The following is a 27,966-nucleotide window of genomic DNA, read 5'->3' as shown; positions in this document are numbered from 1 at the left end:
AAAACGCACATTATCTGGTTTTTGGTTTTTCTGTATTTCTGTTTTGGTTTTAAATAAGTGAAACCAAATAACCACACTGTTAATTTGATATTTTGATTTGGTTTTAAAACGGAAAAAATGGTACACGGTCTGGGACCGGAACCCTTTTCTTCTTCTTTTTTTTTTCTTTTTGATTGTGTGGATTTAGCCAAGGAATAAAACTAACAAAAGGTGCCATGATCGGTCGGCAAACAATGACCTACACATATACATTTATGTTTTAATGGACCCACCCTCTGTGATGTCATCACGTAAAACGTAGTCTCCCGCTGACCATATGACTCAAAGGTATGTTTGTAGACTAACCTTATGTGTCCCGGAGCCATCACGTCCTCTCCTTTTTTATTTTATTGGTTTGTTCGTTCCCTGAAAAGGTTGTAGAAATGTTGAAAAATTAATATATTAAGTGTGGTGCTGATTTTTTAAAATATCTGTCGAAATATATTTTAGGCGGACTAGAAAATTACATGAACTCCTGCGCTTTCCTGGTAATCGGCGTGCGCTGAACACTAAATCCAGCACCCCCTTTAGAACGCGGGAAACGCTGTTGTGTTGTTTCGGTGTGTCCAGCGTCGAGCCGCCACTGAGCTAATCTCTGTGTTCACGGTCAACTTTAATGTCCCACCGACGCCTGAAGCCCTAACCGAAGTTTAAGCCCGACCGTGAACACACTGTCTGCGTGTGAGTCCCGAGACTCGTCTGTACCGGTACAGACCTCCAAGAACTTTGAGCCTTTAGCTCCAAAACAAAGAGACCCTGAAGCCCACCGAGCGGCAGCTCTGCCGCCAGCATGGACACGTTTCAGAAGGTGGAGAAGATCGGAGAGGGAACCTATGGAGTGGTTTACAAGGCCAAGAACAAACTGACCGGCGAGACTGTGGCTCTGAAGAAGATCAGGCTCGACACGTAAGTTTGACGTTCAAGGACAGACAGAAGCCCCAGCCCTTTGACTGGTTACACTGGGAATAGTGACAGCAGTACAAGAGCTCATTGTTTGGTCCAGATACATGCTATAGACCAGTGTTTATATACTGGAGATACTGGACAGAGAGAGAGAGAGAGAGAGAGGAAAATTAACAAATTAAATCATTTAAAACATGTTTTTTTATTATGTATTTTTTAAGTTGAAAAATTATAATTATACTAGATTTTACCAGCAACTGACAGAAAAAAAGAATATACAAACTACATAAAATGACACCAAAAACACACACATTAAGAGAGAAACATATTTACTTTTTCCAAAAACACACAAAACGACAACAAAGACACAATAAATGAGAGAAAAATCCTGAAGATCATTACACACACACACACACACACACACACACACACAATTTAAATAATACCAAAAACACGCAAAGTAAGAGAAAAATATACTGAATAGTAAAAAGAACAGACAAACAACAATTGACAAAAAAATAAATAAATAAAAATAACAAAATGATAAAAATGATCTGGATTAGATCATGAACTGAGTCCTGGTTCCACATCAGGAGGGAAATTACTGTGGAAATGTTAAAAACTTTAGAAATAGATATATTCAGGAGGCACTAAATACTGTTTTATTCCACTTATTTACAAAAGTACATCATTTAAAATGTGTCTTATCACTCCTTTATTCCATTATTATGCTCTATAAATGTTTTTTTTCCCCCACAGAATTCTGAGCAAAATGTTCTAGTCGGACAAATGAGGTACTTGGATTCAAGAGAAAGAGAAAGGGAGTACTTGAGCTAAAATGTTTGAGAACCACTGCTATAGATGTGGGGTTCTCAAACATTTTGGGCCCAGAGACCAGAAAACCATTTTCATGGATCCCTTATAGCCATTTGTAGCCCTAAAACAGAGTGATCTATTATATTCTTTAGTTTGAACTTTTCAAGTTAAATATCTAAGATTTTTATATTAGAAAAAAACTTTAAGAGCACCTTTTCTAGTCTTGTACATGAAGTAAAATGTGTTGAAGTATTACCAATAAAGTCAATACGTGCAAATTTATTTAAAAAAAAACAGGTGATACATTAGTGCGTTAAGTCCAATATCTATTTAATGTACAGGTAAAATGTGTTTGTTTTAATGGTTCCATTGGTCCCAATTTGTAGTTAGACACATTGGAAATTAAATAACATGAATAATAGTTTAGTTTTATAAAGAAAAATATTTCACACATCCCAGTTTGACACACACTTATATAGACAACTTGGAGATTCATTGATCAGAATTTAATCTTGTGAATAATGAACATTATCTGATCAAAACGTGCAAATAAAATATACTTCAAATTTGATACGATACTTGTTACTGATACTAGCATTATCATTGTTAGTATATTTATTACCTAAACTGATATTGAATGCACCCCCTGCGTGATTGACTGGATCCTATTGTCTAAATGCTAAATATAGGCCGTGGCTATTCATACAGAAACATATGAATAGAATCCCAGTCTATTCATACGCAGCACCCCTCATTGACCAGTTTAGGTCATGTGAGAGGTGCACCACGTGACCTAAAGCTCCGTCAGTTTTATTTTCGCTCATATTTATTTTTAGCTACCCCGCTAACCCTTAATTTTTTCATATATGTATTTTTAAAGGTGGAATTTGCTGTTTTAAATATGTTAAAATTATATATGACAAAAGTGGGATTCAAACCCATGTTAGTGGAGTGATGGATCCTTGAGTCAGGCGCCTTAGACCACTTGGCCATGTGGACACAGGTACATTATGCTTATGTAGAAAAGGTCCATAAAAAACACGGAATACATACCCATAGTTCCGGAGTCTATTGATAAGTTTTTGTATCAATAGACACTTCGCTAAATATTTCCTCTACAGTTGAAGTTGTACCTATGATACTTTACATTGTAGTAACCTCTCAAACCTTCAGATGTCAACATTTTTTTTAAATGCATGCACTGACAAAGTCCTTTTTCACCCTAAAATTTAGGACGCCATTTGTAGTTGTTTCTAAGATATAATTAATTCATATCATGGTTTACCATCTGGATAAAAATCTGTTAGTTACAGTACTTGTCATAGCGCTTGTTATGAGATTGTCTCTCATTTTTCTCAGGGGCACTTTCAGAGAGTGAGAATGTTTGTAATCACCCTAAATTGTAATTAATGATTGTATCGTAGATTATTGATCATTTATTTTCATTTTATTTAAGTAATTGGAGACGTTGGACCTGTGGTCAGTGAGGTTCCTTGTGCTGATCTGATTATGCCTGATAGATGACTTACAAATATAAACATTAACCTTGCTTGGATTTAACTTTATTATGCTGTGTACACTACAGTCAGCCTCTGCTTTGAGCCTTTTGCATCAGAAAACTGGATTTAGTGTATACAGTTGTGAAAAACAGATAAAAGCTACTGTTTAAGTTTTTATGAAAGTCAAACTGGGAGAGTGGCTCAAACAGATTTGAGGAGCAACATCAGTCCAGCAGTGTGCAGTGCTAGGAACAGCTGAGATACTGGGCAGAACCTTCAAACTGTCAGACCTGTGGGAGAGGAGGAGGAGGACCCCCGCTTTAGGAAGACAAACATACATAACACCCCAAGAGCTTTAGAGAGGAGGGTTACAGGAACTCGTGGATCACTGAAATGTCAAACATTTTAGGTTCATTTAAACTAAGTTGATCAAAACGTAATCAATAAACCTGATCAGAGTCAGTAAACCATTGATCCCTGAGAGGAAACTGGGTGACATTAATGCAGTTCTCATATATCTTTATATGACATAAATAAATAAAAAGAAACAGCCAGAATAATCCATGTCACTATAACTTATATCTACCTTTGAATTGTATCTTACTTTATTTTTGACATACATTTTGGTTTAATTATTCCTTTTTTTCTTTATTAGTATTTATTGTTTCCTCGCAGGAGTTAGAAACTAATATTTTCTTTAAAAAATGATAAATATTTCTAAAAAAAAAAAAAAAAAAAAATGGAATTAAAAAAATTAAAGTGCAAAAAATGGAATTTGGAAATAAATCAAACTGATTTTATAGGGCCCTAGTTTATTGTCATGCAGCTTTTCATAGCAGCACCTAAATATAAGAAGCAGATACAACAAACAGCGCCTACTGATCAGGTTCATATATACGTTTTTGATTGGACCAGCTCTTAACAGATATGCATTTTAAAACATATCCAAATGCATTGCACATTATTATAGCCAAAAAATGTCAAATTAAAATTGTCTTTCACTTGTTTAGTTAAATGTTGCTTATTTTAGGCCTTTTATTTAAGTAATTCATGAAAAAATATTCTGTTAAATTATTTTATGTTTATTTGTTTTGTGCTTTAAAAAGAGCCAAAAAGGTTGTTGTTTTTTTTAATCACATAAGACTGTTAGTTATGGAATAAGATCATGAAGCATAAAGACTGCAAGACATGTGATGTCACATCATGGTTAATTTATTAAAAATAATTGACAGATTAATCAAAAATAATCCTTTACTACAGCCCTAATAACAACTCAGCGATGGGCAGCTGTACAACACATGCTATGTCATATTATAAACCAGCAGGGGGTGCTCACGGTCAACAGTGATCCATTGGCTATGTAGGCAGTGCTGCTATGGATTCACCTTTTTCTAAATGCTTTCACTTCTCTCAAGAGTTTACATAAAATATACATCATGTGAATAAATCACACTCAAAGAAGGGTTCTGGGCAGCAGTTGCTTTCCTAAACAGTAAAATGCTGCTAAAGCCTAACGGCGGATAATGAATATATATATTAGTTACAGTTACAGTACATAGTCACCAATTTGTTTTAGTCTGCTTTGTGCACACTCTCTGGCTGAGGGGAGGAGGATAATTGATTTCTCTTTTAACATCAGTGAAACCGAAGGCGTCCCGAGCACAGCCATCAGAGAGATCTCCCTTCTGAAAGAGCTCAGCCACCCAAACATTGTGAAGTAAGTTTTTCATCCATCCAAACCCTTCCAAACTGGAATAACTGGAATTAGTTTGTTTCCCTGTTTGCTTTTGAACCAATTAACCTGTTTTCTTTCAGACTGCGCGATGTGATCCACACAGAAAACAAGCTCTACCTTGTTTTTGAGTTCCTTCATCAGGACTTGAAGAAGTTCATGGACTCCTCCTCAGTCACCGGTATCCCTCTTCCTCTGGTCAAGGTATTCAACACCTCAAACTTGTTTTAATTATGTGGGGGAAAAACGGAAAATAAATCCCTGTGAATGTGAGCCTGTGATGTTTTGTGTTTTTGCGGTTCTAGAGTTATCTTTTCCAGTTGCTGCAGGGCCTGGCCTTCTGTCACTGTCACAGAGTCCTTCATCGAGACCTTAAACCTCAGAATCTGCTCATCAATGCTCAGGGGGAAATCAAGCTGGCGGACTTTGGCTTGGCCAGAGCCTTTGGAGTACCCGTTCGCACTTACACACACGAGGTAAATCGAGGACTACAGTAGATCTGTTGACAAAGACAGCAGATTTGCCTACAATCACCATTAAAATACTTTTTTACAGTTTTAATGCTGCGTTCACACCGGATGCGTCACAAAATGTTTGTACATCCAGATTACATACAAAGTCAATGGATAGATGCGTCCCAGAGGCAAAATCTTTCCTGTGCGGCCGTGCGGTCCAATCCGCACGTCAAGAGCGTTGGCCATGTTTGCGCGCTCCCGATTTTTCGTCATATTGGCACATTCGAAAGAGTTGAAAACATTGATTTCCTGTTTCGCATGACGAAAGCCAATCAAAGGCTTTGTTGACGATGACATCAGGCCTTCAACACGGACACCGGTCTATTCACACATCCAACCATAGAGTAGAAGCTGTGTGTGACCATCTGGGGCTGTATGACACAGCCTTTATAACCGGGACCAGACTAGGAAAGATTAGGCGTGAGCGAGGAGGTTGTAGTAGCAGGGAAAAGTTCTCTCTGCAGTTTTCATCTTTGAAAGTCGGCACTGAGCTAGGATAGCATTTGCCGCTAATGACACTGGCTTTTTTCATTGGTGGTTTTTGTTCATGAGAGGAGAAAAGGGAGCTGGATGTGTCGCTGGTGGGCGGTGCTTTGCTTCAAACGCGCATATGAAGCAAATGAGGACAGTTTTTGATCCTGTGGAACGTGTCATGCGTCCGGTGCCGCAGAAGACTCATTCGGTGCGAACGCAGCATTAGGTCATTGCAAAAATCCTTCTTTGCTTTAAGTGTTTGTTTAAAATGATCAACTTCAAAATAACTCTTTTTCTATAAATGCTCCCAATTTAAACCTGCCAACATTTACCCATTTACAAACTTGTTTTCTTGTTGTCCCTACTGTCCTGGGTGAGTCAGAGTGTTGGGAATATATATAAAAAGGTTTGACATGAAGTGTGTTATGGGTCAGTTGCTATTGTGTTGAGCTGAAACATGTCAATGTTTTATGCTTTATCCAGATCCACATTTTTTGTGGTTGCACTGATTTTATTTATTTATTTATTTATTTTTTACATTTTCCTCTTGTACTCACCAGGTGGTGACACTTTGGTACAGAGCACCTGAAATTCTCTTGGGTTGCAAGTATTACTCCACAGCAGTCGACATCTGGAGTCTGGGATGCATCTTTGCTGAAATGGTAACGCACTTGCAATGACACAAGAAATAGTTGACAAATGGCTGCGTTCACCCACAGCGCGGTTCTCCCATCACAGATCACTAGGAGGGCTCTGTTCCCCGGCGACTCGGAGATTGATCAGTTATTCCGAATTTTCCGCACTTTGGGGACCCCTGATGAAACAGTCTGGCCAGGAGTTACATCGATGCCCGACTACAAACCATCTTTTCCAAAGTGGGCTCGGCAGGATTTGTCCAAGGTGGCGCCACTTCTTGATGAAGATGGAAGAGAGCTGCTTGGAGTGAGGACACTTCTGTTTTATACCTGTTTGTTAATACCAGGTTTGGGATCAATTCTAATTGTAATAGCATAATTGATAATTAATTGCAATTATGGCATACTTATAATTATAATAGTAATTCTAAAAATCTGTTGCTGTCATAATCGGAAGTAAATTGTAATTGAGTTTAGATAACTGACATTAACATTAAAGCTGTTCCGATGCTTGTATTTACTTTGTAGGTAAATCTGCAAAATGCAGACAATACAAATCTTTCTGCAAATACAGATGTTGACATTGAACTTTTTGGGGGTTTTTTCCACACAAACTGATTCATATTTTTTTCTTCTTTTCATTTTGATTTACAGGAGATTCTCACGTATGATCCCAACAAAAGGTTGTCTGCTAAGAACGCTCTGGTACATCGTTTCTTCCGTGATGTCACCATGCCACTTCCTCACCTCAGACTCTGAGGAGGTATCGGCTAGTTTTCCACTCACTTCTAGTGCACGGAGTAGAAAGAAAAAGAACTGGACACTACAGGAAACGTTCAACTCTTCAGTTCCTGAAACTTCCCCTCAGAGAGCTCCACTGGTTTCAAGCAAGTTTAACTGAATTTTCCACTTTTTCATGTTTGTGTTGCTCAGGTGGATGTTAAAGTTCTCCGTTGTTTGATCTCCAGCTTTTTATGTATCATCTGGGTCCGAAGTTGTTTGAAGCCATTTTAAAAATGCACCTTTATTTGTCTAAAAATATTTTTATCCATTTCCTGTAGGATTACTTATCCAACGGCAATTTCTACTCACTGTTAGACCTTAGGCTTTACAGTTTGTGCCTCTGCTGTCTTCTTATTCCAGATTTTATTCAAACTAATTGAAGCGTTTTATAAATATTGTTTATTTACAATAAAAAAAAAATAAACACAATTTTTAAAAAGCAGTATTTGTATGAATATATGTACAATGAATCTTAATCCTGTTCAACACAGTTTTGGAGCTTTAAGAAATCTGTTTAATGTTAGAGCCAAATTCAGCCATGTCAAAGGTTTTGTGAGGTTTCTACAAGTAATTTAAGCACAATTAATGCTGTTATATCAAAATTACCAGGCTTTGTCCATGGATCAAATCAAACAATCATACTGTCTTGCAAAAAAAATCCTACCCTGACATTATTTTCTCAATGGCCACTTTTGGGACCACCAGGGGGCATCAGGGCCCACTTTGGGCATCTCTGTACTAACATCTACACTTGTAATGTGGCCATAGCTAATTCATATGGGAAGGTAACACAAAGTGAAAAACACTGACTGTTAAGACGGTGTCAGTGTGTTTCATGTTCACATAAAATGTGCTGCCTTTTATATTCTGTATTTATTTTTTTATTTTTTTTAAACCAGTGGAAATCTCTGTATGCTTCCACACATGATGGAAGTTTTCTGATGAAAGATGATACTTTGGCAGCTTCTGTCCTCCAGATGACACACAATACTTCAGAACTCTTTGGAAAGTATGTGTAATGAGTAAAACCTCTGAGTTATGGAAAATTATTTAACTTTTAAGAACTAGACCAGCATTTTAAAATTTATTTATGGCAGACACCTGAAGATGTATTCTTACAAATGTATGGTGAAGAAATGGTGATCTTTGACATAGATCAATTTTTTTAATGAAGTGTGCTTATTTGTTTGGAAAGTTAAGGTTTTCCACAATAGAAAGTATAATTTTTTTTTTTTTTTTTTGTTCATTATGATCATTGAAACTCCAAAGAAAGAAAATATTGTATTTTCTTTCTCTTGGTATTGAAGTTTTCTGAAGTGTTATATAACTTACACTAGCACTCCTCAGAGTTCACGATTCCAACAATGAATTTGCCAAAACCACACATGAATGTAATAAAATGAAAAAAGCCACTGAAACATTCAAACTTTGGAATGTTTGGGTGTGTGGAGCTCAGACTTCCAGTTTCTTCTTCATGATGAGCTTGTAGAGGATCTGGTAGCCATCGTCCCAGGCATACAGCAGCTGCTCCTGAGGGTTGTACTTCAAACTGGAGTGAGATCCATAGCGTTTTGGAAAGTAAACCAGTGGAGCGTCTTCATTGGTCACCATGTCATTGACGTCAAACACGCACTGCACACGTGAGCGTCCTGGCTGCTTGGAGTTGTACACCACGTACAGGGTGCCACAGATGACGAACGCGCCCTCTGCGTTCTCTCTGGGACAGTTGGTGTCCCACATCTGCTCAATGTCCAGAGAGTTGGCGTCTACTTTAGCCAGAGAGATGTGCCTCTCATTTTGTCGTGTGGCGTAAATGGCCCAGAGGCCTTCCTCATCCACTGCCAGGTCCAGGGCTGTCTCTGGGCTCAGGCCGTACACTGGGACGTGTTCCTGCACTGGAAACACTGCACTGTCTACCACAGTCTTACTCTTCATGTCGTATTTGACCACCATTATCTCTTCAGCCTGCTTGATGTAATACACATAGTTGTTGTACACCACGTGTCCTGTTCCGGTCCAGGCCGATGGCAGCTTCAGCTCGCTGGACAGAGCCACGCCCAGTGAGCGGGTGAAGTCCTGCACTGAGGAAAACTCGTGGACAGTGTCACCATCAGTGCCATTGAGAATATAAACCTTTCCTGAGGTCCCACTGATGTCTTTGGTCCACATTCCTTTCGGCCCACCAACCCTCTTCAGGATCTTCATAGCTTTTATGGTGGAGATCATGTCACTGCAGTCTGAGAAAGAAGAAAGACTTAATATGAAGACAACAGTCATTCCATTCATTAACATGCAATGTTGAACATGACTATATGGCAAAGATGTCCTGCTGTGTTCTTCAGTGAATGACCTCTGAGCACCGAAATGTGATGAAGTGTAGCAGATCATGAAAGAATCATTCACATTGGGATACAAGCATGACATTTGGTACATATACTCTTCAAACCCCACTCTGTTAAAAAATAACGCTGGCCACTCAAAATTCCAAGATGGCGACCGCAGAATTCAAGGTGTCCATCCAAAAATGTGTTTTTTCCTCAATAACTCAAAACGCATTGGTTTGAAGCCCCATAAATGTATTAAAGTTGAATATAAAGTTGGGTATTGTGGATATTTTGGTACCAAGTACATGTCTGTATCTATTACGGTTTTTGAGATACAACATATAGTTACTTGTACAGACTCCGGAGAGCAAGACATTTGTAACATTGATTGTTATTAAGTGAATATGGTAATATGAAAATGTTACCCAACTTTATATTCAACTTCAATATATTTATGAGGCTTAAAATTAATGCATTTCGAGTTATAAAGAAAAAAAAAAACAAACACATTTTTGGACGGACATCTTGGAATTTTGCATTTCCAGTGTTATTTTTGAAGACTGCATTGGGTTTGAAGAGTATATGTGCTAAATTTCATGCTTGTATCACAAAGTGAACGATTCTGGCTATATTTGCAATTATCTGCTCCACTAATATTCAGTCTAGGAGTTTAAATCAATGGTGAATTTGTCACCAAATAACTTCAACACACATTACTTTCATGTTCCATTTTGGTTTACCTTTTACACTTTAGCACCTGAAGAAAACAAGGGCAAGTCTAAATGCGAACAAATACGTTTCTTTAACAAATAAAACTAGATAGAAGTGCTCTCATGGTATTATTAAAAATCATTTAAATTTTTTTCAAGAAAAAAAGCAATTTGTGTTTAAGGGCTGAACATGATGTGGCACAAGGTGATGAGAAGCAGGCTGATCACTGGTAGGGAAGTGGTACAGTACAGCACGTTATTGGAGCAGACTCTATTAAACCAGGAAGCAAGAGGTGGCTTTCAATTTAATATAAAGGACAAAAAAAAGAAAGAAAGAAATATAAAAAAATTTCCAACACTCCATTGGAAATAATTATATTCAGTGCAGGTGTTTTTTTGATGTGTAAAGTCTTTCAGAGTTAGAAAACAGTGATGGTGTGATTTCAAGTCAGCACACACGAGTTGTTCCTCTGCTATAAATATAGAGTAAAATGTGTGGGGAAAAAAAAGACTAAATAATATGCTTTAACAGCCCAACTGATTAGATACATCCATCTCTCTGTACCATCTTAGTGTTTATATCCAACACAGGACTGTCAACTAATCCCAAGGATTACCAACCACAGCCTCTAATTTCTCATGAGTTTGACTCTCAGGTGTATTCGGATGTTGTTTTTACTTCTTTCATGGTTTTCTCTCAATCTTTAATCAGCCAGTGTTAGTTTCTGTTGGTCTTTAGTTAGTATGTTTTTTTTTACCTGCCTTGTTTGTGTCTGTGGGTCTGGCCCCTTTGTGTTTCTGCCCCTCCCCATCGTTTTTTTTTTTTTTTACCAGAATGCAGATGTTTACTGTTTGAAATAGTTTTTGAAGCACCCAGCATTACAGATCATTGTTAGAAATATACATGAATCCACAAGAAAGCTCATCTGCCGTTCTCATCTCTTCAAATCACATTCAGTGCCCAGTGTTAACTGTGAAAGCAAATTTTATTTTTGTTTAAGTCACAGTCTTTTGACTGAAATGCTATTTAATTTTAGTCCAAATGTAGACATCAGACTGTTTCAGTTACAGTCTAATTTTAGTCAACTAAATGACAAAGATTTTAGTTGACTAAATCTGTTACAGATATAGTCGACTAAAACATAAAACATGAGAGTTTATGCATTTTTTTTAAAGATTAATTTAGCATTTATCAACCTGATATGGGATGATATTATTGTTTGTAAATACACAGACAGATTTGATATGATCCACAAACACAATCAGCTTAACAATAATAATAATAATAATAATGCAGTGGATTTGTACAGCGACTTTTTTGTGGTCACTCAAAGCACTTTACATGAGATAATTCTTTCACTTCACATTGAATGGTGGTAAGCTACTATTGTGGACACAGCTGCCATAGTGCGCCATCGGTTCCTCCGACCACCACCAATACTCACTTACACACCACATTCATACTGGGCAATGTGGGTGAAGAGTCTTGCCTAAGGACACAATGACATGTCAGATACCACTAGCTAGAGTACAGCCACCTCACTGTGGCACCTTACTTCTTATTGGATCACTTACCGGCTTGTCCCACCATTGAAGCATCAACATTAATTTTGTTTCCTGTTAGCCTATAAAGCTCTACATGATCAAGCTCCTGTGTATCTTAGAGACCTGTTAGTGCCCTATCGTCCAGGCAGAACACTCCTCCCTCAGTTTGCTGGTCTTCTGGAAGTTCCTAAAGGGTCTGGAAGAAGAACAGGAGGCAGAGCATTCAGCGACCAGGCTCCTCGCCTCTGGAACCAGCTCCCAGTCTTAGTACGGGAGGCTGCTACTCTAACCACAAGGAAAAAAGCCCTAAACCTAAAAATAGGAACTAAAAACTAAGATTATATAGTAGAACATCAACATTATATTCAAACACGATCCACCATCTACACATAGCTCTAATGGGCTGCAATGGGATGATGTCCAGTCAGACACATTTGCGCCGCTTTGTAGACAACCCCCCACTTCTGTACCTCGTTGCATAATCCATCATACTGCTCACACTGCTTCACACCATTTACACTGATTTCCACCCCATGTATCATTACGTGCGACCAGTACAAGACGAAACGTCGTCTGTAGTGGTAGCATTTCCCTCTGCTCTCTTTTCTTTTCAGGTGTCTTGATGTCGGAGCTGGAAGTTCCTGATCGATGGTTCGTGGCTCAACTAGTCGAGAACACTCTGATGGGCTGTCCTTCTATCCTATTGTGTTTGTTTCTCTTCACTAACTCAACCAGTCAAAGCGGATGGCTGCCACCTCTGGAGATTTATTCCTATAAAAAAGAGGGAGTTTTTTTCTTCCCACTGTCGCTAAATGCTTGTTCATGTGGATCTTGTTGGGTTCTTTCTATCTAATTTAATTAATTTAGTTTTGATTGGATTTTGTCCCATGTGAACATTACAGTTTTGTTTTTATTATTGAATGAAAAAAAATCAGTTCACTTTGACATAATTTTTGTTCACATGTATTTTTTTTAATTATTCAAAGCCATGTCGTTGACAAAAACCTAATTATTAATTTTTCATCAACAAAATGAACTCTAGCTGGGTCCTACACTGCCCTGTGACAACTTCGCCACCTGCTTTACCTGACTTGCGTTTCTCACCTGAGAGCTTTGAATATTTGGTCTTCTGCTTCTCCTGTACCAGAGTCACCTGCTGCTCGATCAGCTTGTCGTCCACATCCACACACGGCTGAGCACCGTTCTGGGTCTCTAAATAGTCCAGTTCACGTTCTACACGGTCCACCCTCGTCCCCACGCTGTCCAGGCTCATCCTCAGGGTCTCCTTTTCTTTGTCCAGGTTTGTCAGTTGTGAAACCATCTGTTGCTTCAGCTCGCGTAGCTCGGAGGCGTAACGGCTGGTCTGTTCGTGCCACAAAGAGATCCTGTCCTAATTCGATAAGTTACGCACACAGAGAGGAAGAGACGAGAAAGCCGAGTTAGAAAACTGGACGATTTCCCTGAAGCATTTCTGGGTTTAATTTTCAGTTCTTTTTGGCATCGGTGAACATTCTATGGCACAACAAGAGAACAAGAAAGGAACTCATCCTGCAAAATAAACCCCAAACAAATTCACTCCACATGTGGAAAACCTGTTCACTCTGCTGCTGCAAAAGACTCTGACCTTTGACCTCCCAAGGTGGTAAGCCAGGAATAGAGATTTGGTCGACACGTAGGGAGAATGGTGCAATCACACATGCTTTCAGCATATGGAAGAATAAAGAGTTGAGAAACTTGAAATACTTTAATCCCAGAGTTACCAGCACGGGGCCCAAGGGCACCAGGCACTACTGCTCTTCTCACCAATGAGCTGATAAAGTTTTAGTATTAAATCAACCATCTTTAAATGTTTATTTTCACTGAAACATTGTGACAAATGTTTTTAAGTGTTCTGGTGTATGGTCAGTGTTATGTTATATATAATATGATTTATATAAGATATATTTTTAAAAATGCAAGGTGGATTTTATAGAAAATTTTTATAAAAAATGAAACCATTGCATGAATTAGGAGAAATAAAGTGTTTCATGTTGAAACCTCAACATTTCTTACCTTTTGAAGTTACTGCTAGCCTTCCTTATTATCTTATCCTCTAATCAAAGTGAAATCGTTATAATGTAATATTTAGGAACTGCTTTTCTAACTGGTAGCTCTTTGGACTATACGGTACCGATGAAGTAGCTCACAGTTTAAGAAAGGTTGGTGACCCCTGCTTCAATCATTATGGTCCATGACGAGACCGTTCTCCTGAAAGATGTGTATAAACCATCCTGAAGTTAAATTAATGTGGAAAAAAACAACAAATCTCAAATACTGTAAAAAAATAAAAACAAACACTTTCATTCATATTATTTATATTACAGTTATTATGTGAGGCTGAACTGCAACTTGTGAGCTCTAACCAAAACAAGAAGCTCATAGTTCATTTTCAGCATCTCGTATTTTCCAATATTCCCTCCAGGTTTTGCCCACATCTGTATTTCATTGCCATTGCCATATTCCTGGAAGCTTCCTCTCAAAGGGACTCTGAAGCTCAGGCCTCTGCAGAAAAGGTAAAGGGAGTCTTACCTCAATAGCAAGCAGCCTCCGCTCCAAGTAGTCAATCAATGCTTGGTGCTGAGCAGTGGCCAAGCAGGCCAAGGTGAACAGGACAAACAGCCCTCTCATTGTGTCTTAGCTCAGTCTCCTTTGGCTTCTGTGAAATGGTTACTGCAGGTTTGGTCAGAGTGAGTGGAGAAGGCAGCAGACTCCCAGAGGTGGGCTGGAATGTTTTACTAAGCTGTCTGGGAGGAGCCAGAAACATCTGGTGGAGATGGAGGCTCACAGTTCTCAGAGAGACAAGATAAAGACTCACTTTTATACCTGGAATACAAACAATGATTTTTGTCCTATTTATATACTGGTGTTATATTTATATAGTATTATAGTATAGTATATAGTATTATTTATTATAGTATATTTATATATATATTTGCAGATGTTTACTGTTTGAAATAGTTTTTGAACCACCCAGCATTACAGATCATTGGAGTCTGAACTGTGTGTAAATATAAATATGGCTTTTGCCACCAAAACGATGTTGAAAAATCCACAGGAGAGCTTAACCTTTATTGTAACCCTTCTTCACTACAAACATCCGGGTTCAGAGTTTCTTATAATGCCATTTCCAGTCATTTGAGTGAAATTAATCTGACCAGAATCAAACCTCAGCATGGTTCATCAGTGGGACAAAGAATAATAACTGGTTGTTTTTTCCCCCCAGTCTGCTTTGTAATAACACGCCAACGTCTAAAGAGAGGGTGGATGATTAGTGTTTATGTTGTTCACAAACTCCACTGGTCTGGCATCCTGTTTATTGGACCATTCCCAGTTTACTCCAGTGAAACAAACCTCGTCTGATTTTTGTTAAAATGGTGCAACAAATAATCCTAAAAATATTGCTTCACTGGCGTTTAACAGCATTTCTCTCTACAGTTGGATTCACAACAATGGATGTGTAGGAATCACAGCATGAGTGGAACGATTGCAGTGTGTGATTGTCTCACACAGGGAGGGCAAAGAGAGTTGACCATCGTAGGTGTCATGAGTAATGATACTGGTCTACATTACTTGCCCCTGCTGTACTGGTGCAACTATTGTGCATTTTTAGTGAGCCATGTCCATCAGAGCTGCAGTTGATACCAACCAATAATCATCCAGGAGCTTTTAAAGTGATTTTTGTTTTGATCATATTTTTGAACCTACACCTGCTCTATGGGGTGATGGGTGAGATTTCCAATGTGTCCCTGATGTACTACTAGGGGTCTGTGCTTAAAATATAGTTATTTGTACTGTACTGTTTAGCACCACTATGTTGTTACTAGCCTGCATGTGTTTTGTGATACTAACTAATCTGTCTGTCAGTCATGTTTTCCTATTTTTTGTGTAAACACTGGTTTTTCTAACTTATTTTCTTCAGTGCCTTATTCATTTAGTTCATATAATTTATTTTTTTAGCACTTGTTCACAGTGTTTTCCCCCCATTCTTTTATTTTATTTATATAGAGTAATGTAATTTTAAAAGGACTTTAAAAGTATTGTATGTGTATTTATTTTAGGTAACTTTTAAGATAGTTTTTTGTTTTCTAAAAGTAAAAGAAATGGACAAGGACAAAGATATTCAGGTGTATGAGGATTTCTAACTTGGCAGTGGAATTTACTGTGATGCAAAGGGCCCTAAAATCTCGCCGAGGGCGCAAAATTGCTTAGGGCTGACACTGATCCCAGGGTTTTTCATTGAGTAGTAGATTTAGTCGCTCGTTTGATTAGTTTTAGTTTCCTTGCCTGTTTTTCTGCACATGTCCCATTGGGAAGCTGCTCCTGAGTATAACAAATTGAGCCGTCTGGTTTTAAAAACAGCTTTCTTTTGCACCTAAAATCTCAGCATTAAGTGTGTGAGGTTCGTCTTACGTCTTATTTTCTGCTGAGCTGTGGGAAACACTTCATCTCACACTCTTTCCATCCAGTTCATGAACAAGTAGAACACGTCAGTGGTACTGTGGTGCACCGACTGTGCTATCCTGTAGTTTCCTCCTGCCAACAGCGCTCCATTGTACAAGGTCGTGACTCATTTGTACGTCGGCCAAATCTGTTCTGAGGCCACTTTGTCTGCATGTAGGGTCGTATAACGGAGACAAGATGCACCACTGATGTTTCAATAATGTGTGCGTGTGCTCTATGCTGTGTTTATGAGTTCACTTTTGATTTATTTTTGAAATTTCAATCATGTCTGAGAAATATTTTTAAGAAGTGTGTCATCAATGGAAAGTCTGGATTCTGTCAATATGAAGGAATACCAAAGATTGACTGTTTCCAAAAGGCACGGGGGCAGTTTTTGGGACTCAGAATGAGAAAGGTCTTACTCTCTTTTGCACAAAGGATGTTTGCATTGAAAATGGGCCAATTTATTGTGAATTGCAGCAAAGTGAGTTACTGCAGATATTTGAACACAAATTTGATTGATCACACTTTAAAATGAGGTGTCTTGTAAATATCATGCTATCAAAAACAGAAAATCAGACTTGCAGGCATATTTATTTGGTCTTTTTTATGCTTCGGGCGCTGCTTTACCATTTAATCGTCTTTATGTGTAGCAGCTTCCTGTATCTGCTTCAACAATGTGTCATTTGTTGACTCCTCCTACTTCTCCTTGAAGAGGTCATCAGCAAGGTGTGACCACGCCACACTGATGAGTGAAGCTGGCTTTATACTGTTACACGGTAAAGAAGGAAAAGTTGACCTTACCTAAGAAAAAAGCAAACTCGTTGCCTTTAAAAAATGAATATGTTGACTTGGTGAACATAAACTTATATACCTATATATCATCAAATCTAATTAATCGAAGTCATAAAAGAATAGTTTTTTTAAGACAAGTTTGCATATTTTATTTAAGTAAAGTCAACTTATTAATCTTTACAGCAGACATAGGCAACTGGCGGCATTTGGCCCTCGATCTAATTTTATCTCCAGAAACACAGGAAACGACAGCAAAATGCACAAACAATCCACAAAATGATAACAAAAACACACTAAACAACCACTTAAACGCAAATTGACTTGTCCACAAAAGTTCACAAAACGACATCAAAGACACACAGAATGCCAACGAAATTTCGCAAAATGACAGAAAAACACACAAAAAGGCAACAATAACACAAGAAATATAAGAAAAACATACATAGACTCAAAAAACACACAAAAAGGCAACACAAATTCACCCTATTGACAAAAAATAGACAAAATGAATTGTCTTAAAACGTCAAGAAAACCCACACAAATGGACTACAAAGACAAATCCCTTTGTTGTTTCCTGTATGAATGCTCAGATTGGTCATTATTCTAGATGCTGACATGCTTTACAGTGTAGTCAGTGTGTGAGAAATTATATCTTCATGAAAATCATATTGAAAAATTTTATGTGATGAGGTTTTTTGTGAACAGGTACACGCAACACATTTGATCCAATATTCAACTCTACTATCAGCGCCAATCGCATCTCATTTCAGCGTTTACTGTATATCTCCTCATAGCTGCCTAAATATCCATATATGGTGCGAATGTGAACATCAGGGCTTAGTGGGCTGAGAAACACATGGATGTCAGGGAGCTGACGAGAGTTACCGTGTGTGCATTTGGATATGAGTCGGTCCATTTTTTTCAGCACATTTGCCTATCGGGGTTTGCCTCTCCCTCTGCGATTGGCCAGAACTGGTCGGTACTAAAACATGCAAAGCACAGGCAAATGTGTGACGACAGCGCCGAAAAGAGAAGTGAGTTCTCATTGTTTCTGAGAGAATGACAGAAGAACATCCTCATACAGGAGTGCCAGGGTTTAGCTAGTTATTGATGGATACATTTTGAGTTTTAAAAGAACTCATCAGTAAATAATCCATTCAATTTATCTGGAGAGGGGGAACATAAATCAAAATATACACCAGGAACTTTATATTTGCTAGTTTCTAACTTTTTTTTTTGCAAGAGTAGAAAAGATCTGGCAAAGATCCAGTGAAGAGGAAGAAACATGGAGTACACATTTAGAGCAGTAACTCATAAACCTGGGATCATCATCTGGAGAGTTGAGGTAAGGCTTATTTTGTCATCATTACATCAAATATGTAAATAAAACAAAACTGTAAACCATATCTGAAGTTTGCATGTTCTCCAACGCTCCAAAAACATGTATGTTTGAGACTCCGCCTCATCCACCGCCACCCTCTCCGAGCTCCCAGTCCCTCTATAGCTTAGCAGGTGTAGCAGACTGATGATGAATAAATAGTCATGTAAATTTGAATAGAAAAACATAATGGATATCTTTAAAATCTGTTCTTTTGCAACAGAAAATGGAGCTTGTCCAAGTTGCTGAGAAGTACTATGGGAACTTCTTTGAGGGAGACTGCTACATCCTCCTCTGTGTAAGCAACCATGCCATCATTGTGATTTTAAAGATCATGGTTGTTTGTTGTTCAGCTACATCTGCAGATGTATTTTACAGATTTGCAATGTGTTTGTCTTTCTGTTGGATTGTCTGCTTTGTGTTGCCTCTTCAGACGCAGACTGTGGGGAGCATGTCGACTTATAACATCCACTACTGGATAGGCTCCCAGTCCTCACAGGATGAACAGGGAGCGGCTGCTGTGTACACCATCCAGCTTGATGAGTTCCTGGGCAGCAGCCCTGTGCAGCACAGAGAGGTTCAATGCCATGAGTCGGAAACCTTCAAGGGATACTTCAGACAAGGAATTATGTGGGTGACAATCCTGGTCCAATCAGTGCAATTTAATAAAACTTGAAAAGGTTTGCCGTTCTACTTTGTGTGCAGCTATAAGAAAGGCGGGGTGGCAACAGGAATGAAGCATACTGAAACCAACACATACGATGTGCAGAGACTGCTTCATGTGAAGGGAAAGAAAAGAGTGATTGCTACAGAGGTGAGCTGAGCTTTACAGCTGTAAATAAGCTTTGAGACGAGAGACAAAGTGCTCACCCTGTTTGTGCTCCTTTAAGGTGACAATGAGCTGGGAAAGCTTCAACATTGGAGATGTGTTTCTGCTGGACAACGGAAAGACCATCGTTCAATGGAATGGACCCAAATGTAACAAACAGGAGAGACTCAAAGTGAGGTTTGATTTTTAACATAAAAGGAATCAAAAGACATGGGTTTTTATTTTAGTTCAATACCAATTCATGTTTTTGACTACATTGTTTGTTATTTTTTTAGATCCAGTTCCCCCTGGGAGGTATTTATAGTAGGCAGTGGCTATTCGTACGGTTGCTGTATCAATATACCAACATTCTATCCGTACGCAGCACTCCTTTTTGGCCAGTTTAGGTCACGTGTTAGGTCAGTCGTTGGCCATTTTAGGTCGCATGATTAAAACTAAACCTAACCCTAACCCTAAAAAATTTGCAATATTGGGTATTAACCTAACCCTAACTCTAAGACGCTACGTCCGTGTACTTCGGTAACCGTACCAATAGCACCGGGTGTTGTCCGTACGGCAACCGTACAAATAGACACTTTATTTATAATAACACTTTACTTGAATTTTTATACACAAAGGCTGACATTATGACATGACACATGTCATTAGCATGGCTAAGGTGTCATGAAGGCTGTCATTAAGTGTCGTTTGTTATCCCCTAACTCTAACCCTTCATTACCCTAACCCCGAAGCCTAACCCCCGAATCTTAACCCCTAACCCCACTTGATCCCTCCAAGAAACGCAAAAAATGCCAACATAGCTCCAAAGGTGTCATAATTTAGCATATCGACACTTAATGACAGTCTTCATGACACCTTATTCATGCTAATTTACAAATAGCATAATGTCAGCCTTAAGTATTTATCTCCTTGCCCCTGCCTGTTAATCTATATATATTTGTATCTTGTGTATTCTATTTATGTATATCTTTATTGTATTGTTTATTTCATTTTATCTTCATTGCACTATTGTTAGGTGTCTTTTGGGTTTTTCTGTATGTTGCCTTTTTTCGTTTTTTTTATTGTACTTTTTATTGAGCTGTCATATCAGTAATTTTCCCCACTGCGGGACGAAATAAAAGAATACTCTACTCTAAAACTTCAAGTAAAGTGTTGTCATATTTCTTTAAATTTCTTTTTATTTTCTTATTTTTATCATAAAAGCTCAAGTTTTGGTGTTAATCTTTACTTTTTGTGGCGTTTGTTCTGAAAAAAAAAAATCAGCTGCTCCAGTAGACCTTGAGTTAGCAGACCTTGTCAAAAATGAATATTTTGACTATGTTTTTGTGTTCTTAGGGCACGTTGCTTGCTAAAGACATCCGAGACAGAGAGAGGGGAGGTCGAGCAGAGGTTAAGATAGTCGAGGGTGACACAGAGAGCTCATCTCCTCAGAGCATGGAGATCCTACACAGCATTCTCGGAGAAAGAACTGTTAAACTGACAGACGGACCTCCTGATGAAGCTGCGGACCAGGAACAGATGGGGAAACTAACACTTTACCAGTGAGCTGCTTCCTTACCAAGATGATTCTGTCCTATTCATCTTATTTAGTCTGTGGATCCCACTTCATCACGTGTGCCTTTTTATTTTAGCGTTTCAGATGCTGAAGGCCAAATGAAGGTCACAGAGGTAGCTACGAGACCTCTGGTTCAAGATCTGCTTCATCGTGAGGTGAGTCTCATCATAATAGACCAAAGATTACTACATAATGCATCTAATTTTGGACTAGAACAAAGAAACAACACTAGTGTGTTTAAATGTTTTTCAAATTCAATTTTCTCTTCAACATAAATGTACATTAAATTTAAATATTAGCCATTAGCTTGATCAGTACAAACAATGGTTGGATTGACCGCTTTTGAAGAATTAATCTCAACTGGGAACATAACATGATTACAAAAGGGATTTTGAAAAAAAATGATTAAATACATCATCTATTTATTCCGAGACCCTACACTTACAAAATCATTGCTCAATGTCCATGTCTGTCAAATCATAGTTATTTTTCCTTCACCCCCCCTTTTGTTAATCATATGTATCCGATGTTGTTTCAGGACTGCTACATACTGGACCAGGGAGGTGTAAAGATCTTTATTTGGAAGGGGAAGAATGCAAACAAAGCTGAAAGGCAGGGTGCGATGGCCAAAGCTTTGGTTGGTGATTCATCTCAAAACATAAGCTTGTGTTTAAGTTTAGAGGTTGCACATGTTTGATCACTTTACCCTGCATTTGACTTTGATACTGCAGGAGTTCATCAAATTGAAAAACTACCCAGTGACCACAAATGTGGAAATGGTGAATGACGGAGCAGAATCTGCTCTCTTCAAGCAGCTTTTTCAGAGGTGGACTGTAAAGGACCAGACGCAGGGACTGGGAAGGGGGACCGCCAAGGGAAAAGTTGGTACGTGTCCCCACAGACTCCCAAACACAAAGCAGGGAAGTTAAGTGTACCTGTGTTAAGTCTTCCAGGATGCTGATGACAAAGTTTTCTATTTGTTTCAGCCCACATCACTCAGGAGAAATTCAATGCTGCACTGATGCATGCAATGCCAGATGTTGCAGCACAGCAGAGAATGGTGGATGATGGGACAGGACAAGTGGAGGTACTAAGTTACTCATTTGTGCTGCTGCATTTGTTGAAATCTGCAAATTCTGTTCATACCTGGTACTCCTTGAGCCTAAAATTGAGGTTTCGACCTATAATTGATGACATTTATGCTGTATTGGCATATTGTAACTACGAAAGCACAGTGCCAATAAACATTCTGTGCTAGAAGTTCAATAAAAAATATTAAAGGTCTGGTGCATCTATTTAATATGTAAAAAAAGAAATCTTAAACAATGAGGAGCAAATGACTGATGATGAGTTTGGGGAGAAAAAATGTAAAACACTTTTTTAAGTATCATTTGCCATTTTGTGGTCAAAAGTAAAGTTGGGGTTTTTTTTCCATTTGGCTTGTTTGGTCTTTTTCCTGGTGACGCTTCAAGCTCTGTGCTGGATTGATGTTAATGGGTTACAGTGACACAATGCATCACGATTTTCCCCATGAGCTAAAGTGCTTGTGATGTGTAAAGGTGTGGAGGGTAGAGAACTTGGAGCTCGTCCCTGTGGACCCTAAGTGGTATGGATACTTCTTTGGAGGAGACTGCTATCTGATCCTCTACACATACTTGGTGAGCAACAAGATGTGTTATCTGCTCTACATATGGCAGGTGAGGATACATGATTTCCATTTACATTTACTCTTTCTTTCTTTCTTTCTTACTATGGAATTTATATTTTGTTAAGCACACTGAGATGACTTTGTTGTAATTTGCGCTATATAAATAAAGTTGAATTGAATTGAATTCTTGAAATGCTTTATAAATACTTCTAAAATTCAATCTGAGTACAGTATAAAAATGAACTGCTTCCTCTCTCCTAATGGCAGGGTCGCCATGCGTCACAGGATGAACTTGCAGCATCAGCTTTTCAGGCTGTGAACTTGGATCAGAAATACAATGATGAGCCTGTTCAAGTGAGGGTCTCAATGGGCAAAGAGCCCAGACACTTCATGGCTATGTTCAAAGGACGGATGGTCATTTTTGAGGTAAAACTTTAAAAGTATTTCATGACAGACAGTCCCCGACCTGCACAGGTTATGATCCAAAAGGGTGTACTTTCACCAGTCAACCAACAAACCAATTAATCAATCAATCAATCAATCAATCAATCAATCAATCAATCAATCAATCAATCAATCAATCAATCAATCAATCAATCCATCCATCCATCCATCCATCCATCCATCCATCCATCCATCCATCAATCCATCAATCAATCAACCAACCAATCAATCAACCAACCAACCAACCAACCAACCAACCTCCCAATCAATCTATCAATCAATCAACATACCATCCAATCAATCAATCAATCAATCCATCCATCCATCCATCCATCCATCCATCCATCCATCCATCCATCCATCCATCAATCAACCAACCAACCTCCCAATCAATCAATCAATCAATCAATCAATCAATCAATCAATCAATCAATCAATCAATCAATCAATCAATCAACATACCAACCAATCAATCAATCAATCAATCAATCAATCAACCAATATACCAACCAATCAATCAATCAATCAATCAATCAATCAATCAATCAATCAATCAATCAATCAATCAAACAATCAATCAACATAGCAAACATGCAATCAATCAATTAATTATTCAATATTGTGTTGAAATGTCTGTGGGATGGATGAAGAGATCAATAGATGGATGGGTGGGTGAAGAGATGGATAGATGGATTGATGCTTTCTGCTTTCACCGGTCACGTGTGGTTTTCAACAGCTGTTGGCACTCACTGGTGCAATACTGCCACCTATCTGTTATAGTGGTTAACTGTTTGGATTTCTTTATGATTGTCAAGCGTCTGAGAGTCTGGGACTGTCTACATTAGAATAAAGTCTCACTGGTAAATACAATCTTCTGCATGGGTTATTAACATCAAGGCCTCTTATGTCAGGGGGGTACATCCAGAGACGCAAACTCTGAACCAGAACCTCCAGTACGTTTGTTCCAGGTTCATGGCTCGGACTCTTCCAACACAAAGACCATTGAGGTTCCTTCTCTGGCAACTTCACTAAACTCCAACGATGTGTTTTTATTGAAGAGCCAGTCAGGAGTGTATCTGTGGTGTGGAAAGGTAACACTACATGACACATTGTAGGTTTTACACAACAGTGATCATCAGTGTGATAACTCACTTATGCTGGATGTAAGGGATCCAGTGGGGACGAGAGAGAAATGGCTAAAGAAGTCAGCTCAGTAATTTCCTTGGACTCACCAAGAGGCTCAGAGGAACTTGTGGCAGAGGGTCAGGAACCTATTGAGTTCTGGGAGTGTCTTGGAGGGAAAGCTCCCTATGCGTGTGAGAAGAGGTAGAGCTGATGTGAGCACTGATACCAGAATATATGTTCAAGCTGCACTGGATGTAGTTTCCTTTGTCATGTCATGATCTGTGACATCATCCACAGATTACAGCAGGTCGTCTTTGACCATCAGCCCCGGCTCTTTGAATGCTCCAACAAAACGGGCCGTTTCACTGTGACTGAAGTCAGTCAGTTCATACAGGAGGACCTCAGTGAGGATGATGTCATGCTGCTGGACACATGGGACCAGGTAAGTTTCGTCCGCCATGTTTTTCTATGGAATCAGACCAGTATCATAATGAATGAACTCTTGCACGTTTTTTAACGAATGCACATGCTTTGTTTCACAGTTGTATTTCAGATTCACAAATGCACACGATCTGTTTCGCAAATATTTATTTTATGCAAACTTGTACGCCACACTTTTAAACCAATTGCAGAGCTACTGATATGTGCACATGTGCAGTGTTCAAACAAGAGTGTGGAGAGAATGTAAGAAGCCACATGATTGGCTGACAGCAAACTGAATCTGTCAATCACTTTCAGCCAATGGTGACGTTCATTGACCCGCCACATCAGGACAGTCTCAAAATTCACTGCACACATTTCTCTCACAAATGCACAGTGGCTTCACAGCACAGAAGCAGTTTGTAAATGCACATTCAGCAATTTGCATTATCTGTGGATTTATATAACAAGTATGCCTCAAAATAATATTTGTGAAGTAGAGTGTGTGCATTTCAGAATTTATATTACAAGTTTGCATAAAATATATATTTGCGAAACAGATCGTGTGCATTTGTGAATCTGAAATACAACTGTGAAACAAAGCATGTGCATTCGTGGAAAACTCTGCAAGAGTTCATTCATTATGATACTGTTCTGATTCCATATTTTTCCTTCCTGAACCCGAGTGACAGGTGGTCACAGGATCTGATGTATGGTCCATAGAAAACACTGGGCAAATGACGCGTAAAATGTTTACACCCTGAGAGGTATATGGGATAGGATGTTTACGCATTGCATGGTGGACAAGTGTAGTCCTTCTACTCTACGCTTTGGAGTGAGACTGAGTTGCAATTCTGCTGTAAATCTATTTAACTTTGACTATTTGATGCTCGTACTTGGTTACAGGTGTTTTTGTGGATTGGTAAAGAGGCCAATGAGACTGAACGTAAAGAATCAATTGTCACAAGCCAAGAGTATCTGCGAACCCATCCAGGCAACAGGGACCCAGATACCCCCATCCTCATGGTTAAGCAGGGGTTTGAGCCACCCACCTTCACTGGTTGGTTCACAGCCTGGGATCCCACCAAATGGAGCGTAGGTGTCCAGAGATAGAAAGAGATGATGGGCGTGTGTTTTGGTTCTTCACTGAGCTGACATTTAAACATTATTTTCATTATTGTCAGGGAGGACTGAGTTATGAGGATCTGAAGAAGGAGCTTGGAGAAGATGAAACCTCACTGGTTCAGGTTGACACTGTATGTGAAGCCTTTTTAATCATGTCATAAAATAAAGCTTAAGAGGAATGGAAGATGGTCTATTGATATACTGTACCTGCTCAGACATTTTACTTTTTGACCGCAAAATCCAAATACAAAAACAAACGGAGGCAGCAGGTTAATATTTCTGACGGTTTGATTTTCCAGGAGAGCAAAGCTGAAACCGAGAAACATTTTCAGTGTTTTTCACCTGAAGATTTGATCAACATGAATGCCAGTGAGTTGCCAGAGGGTGTAGACCCCAGTCAGAAAGAGGTCAGTGTTTGTGTGCGCACACATTTCATTTCATGTATTTTATTAGCTTTCCACTCTATAAGTTGTGATATTGCCTGTAAGATAAAATACATGCATGTGTCTGACGGCGTGATCTTGCTGAGCAGATATATGACAATCTGTTTCTATTAAATGAATTGTCGGTACCACTTTAGTTTAGGGAACACCTATTAACCATGAATTAGTTGCTTATTAGCATTAGTATCATACGGGCTCTTAATTAGTCATCATTAAGTACTTATTAATGCCTTATTATACATTTAATGGTAGTTTCGCAGTCCAAACAGGGTTAGGGTTAGAATTAGGGTTAACGTTAACCAACTAGCATGTTGAGATCGTAATTCATATACAACAACTTCCTTACTTACAACTAATAAGTAATAACTCTGAGGTTATTGAGGGAAAACTCTTAGTTAATGGCTTACTGGTTGTATAATAAGGCCATGCAGAATAAGGCATTAATAAGTACTTAATAATGACTAATTAAGAGTCAATATGTTACTAATTTCCATGCTAATAAGCAACTAATGAATGGTTAATAGGTGTTCCCTAAACTGAAGTGTTACCAAATTGTCTTTAGAAACATCTCTCCGACTCAGACTTCAGCAGCGTGTTTGGAATGACGAAGGACGACTACGCGAGTCTCCCACAGTGGAGGCAGCTGCAGCTGAAGAAAGAGAGAGGGATGTTTTAAACGCTCGTTGGACTGGATCTGTTGGTTTTATCCTGCTTTAGTTGCTTTTTCTACTCACTTAAAGAAACTCACCAAAAATGTTGATACAAAATGTATGTTCATGCTTAATGTTTATCTCAACAAGAGGAGGGGGGGGGGGATGTGTCAACATCAATAAAGCATTGTACTGTATTTCCAGCATCTTTGTTCATGCTTGTGCTAATACTTCACTTTTAAACATGGATTTAAAGCCTTAAATCAGGAGATTATACCAACACAGACTCAGGAGAAGTGTCAGCCCGTAGCGTCGCTATGGCAGGAGACCAAGGTGACACTTTTGCATCCTGAGCGAGTCTGCAGGGCAGCCTGAATTTGTAGAAGTTGACTGAGGATGTTTATCCACCATTCTAACGTTCCTGCATTGCATTCTTTCATCATTTTTTCTCTTTCATCCCTGTCCAGGGAGATTAGCTCCAGTTCCATGGCTTATAAACTTTTTTTTTTTATATTACACACAGTGGACAAAGGAACTGGAGGATGGTCTTGTAACCTTGATATTGTTCATATGTTTCCACTATTTTCCTTATTTAGTCCTCAGACAGTTCTCTGCTCTTCTTTCTCTTCTCCATGCTTGGTGCGACACAAAACACAAAGGTTTTATACACTGTAACCAGATTCAGGTGGATTCATATATTGCCAGCACTTGTTACTTGCTACAGGTGAGTTGAAATGTTTGTAATAAAAATGATTCATCCACTTTTAAAAAGGTGCCAACAATTTTGTCTAAAATTGTATAAATTTAGGCTTTTAATTTCCGTGTTTTTTCAATCCATAAAGGAAATAAACATGTACAACAAAACATTCGGAATTGTAACTATTTCTGGGAAAAAATTACTGGAGTGCCAATAGTTTCGTATACAATTTGACGCCAAGTTATGGTTTAATTCGGGTTTTTTTTTTTTTTTTTTTTTTTTTTTTTTTAAATCGGTATTTAAAAAACTGATGCTACCGTCTAGTTTGGGGCTTCAGACGTTTTTACCATGACAGAAGTAATTTTTGCCCTCAATGAATACACCGTGTGGAATCGTCTGAAAC

General features: G+C 38.6%; 3 protein-coding genes across 3 annotated transcripts; 2 read left to right on the top strand and 1 right to left on the bottom strand.

The window, feature by feature from the left end:
• The first annotated feature begins 333 nt into the window (after positions 1-333).
• cdk2 (cyclin dependent kinase 2) lies at positions 334-7,730 on the top strand. The gene is made up of 7 exons (XM_028446593.1): positions 334-945; positions 4,897-4,974; positions 5,073-5,193; positions 5,295-5,465; positions 6,539-6,640; positions 6,717-6,920; positions 7,268-7,730. The coding sequence occupies exons 1-7, from the start codon at positions 830-832 to the stop codon at positions 7,370-7,372; spliced, it is 897 nt and encodes a 298-aa protein (XP_028302394.1). The 5' UTR covers positions 334-829; the 3' UTR covers positions 7,373-7,730.
• Positions 7,731-8,254: 524 nt separating this feature from the next.
• Positions 8,255-14,731, bottom strand: olfml3b (olfactomedin-like 3b). Its single transcript, XM_028446590.1, has 3 exons — positions 14,544-14,731; positions 13,080-13,365; positions 8,255-9,633 (listed from the first exon to the last, which is right to left on the bottom strand). The coding sequence occupies exons 1-3, from the start codon at positions 14,640-14,642 to the stop codon at positions 8,849-8,851; spliced, it is 1,170 nt and encodes a 389-aa protein (XP_028302391.1). The 5' UTR covers positions 14,643-14,731; the 3' UTR covers positions 8,255-8,848.
• A 3,586-nt stretch (positions 14,732-18,317) lies between these two features.
• On the top strand, positions 18,318-27,480 carry avil (advillin). Its single transcript, XM_028446589.1, has 19 exons — positions 18,318-18,594; positions 18,851-18,925; positions 19,061-19,257; positions 19,333-19,441; positions 19,518-19,628; positions 20,792-20,997; positions 21,088-21,166; positions 21,550-21,648; positions 21,743-21,896; positions 21,998-22,098; positions 22,571-22,708; positions 22,927-23,085; positions 24,015-24,194; positions 24,272-24,429; positions 24,526-24,670; positions 25,555-25,743; positions 25,833-25,904; positions 26,073-26,180; positions 26,779-27,480. Exons 1-19 carry the CDS (start codon positions 18,535-18,537, stop codon positions 26,890-26,892), a joined length of 2,454 nt encoding a protein of 817 aa, XP_028302390.1. The 5' UTR covers positions 18,318-18,534; the 3' UTR covers positions 26,893-27,480.
• Positions 27,481-27,966: the final 486 nt, after the last annotated feature.

This window comes from Gouania willdenowi, chromosome 5 (assembly GCF_900634775.1).
Source record: "Gouania willdenowi chromosome 5, fGouWil2.1, whole genome shotgun sequence".
NCBI lineage: Eukaryota > Metazoa > Chordata > Actinopteri > Blenniiformes > Gobiesocidae > Gouania > Gouania willdenowi.
The sequence above is the reverse complement of the archived record's forward strand: the minus strand, read 5'-3'. Positions and strand labels throughout refer to the sequence as shown.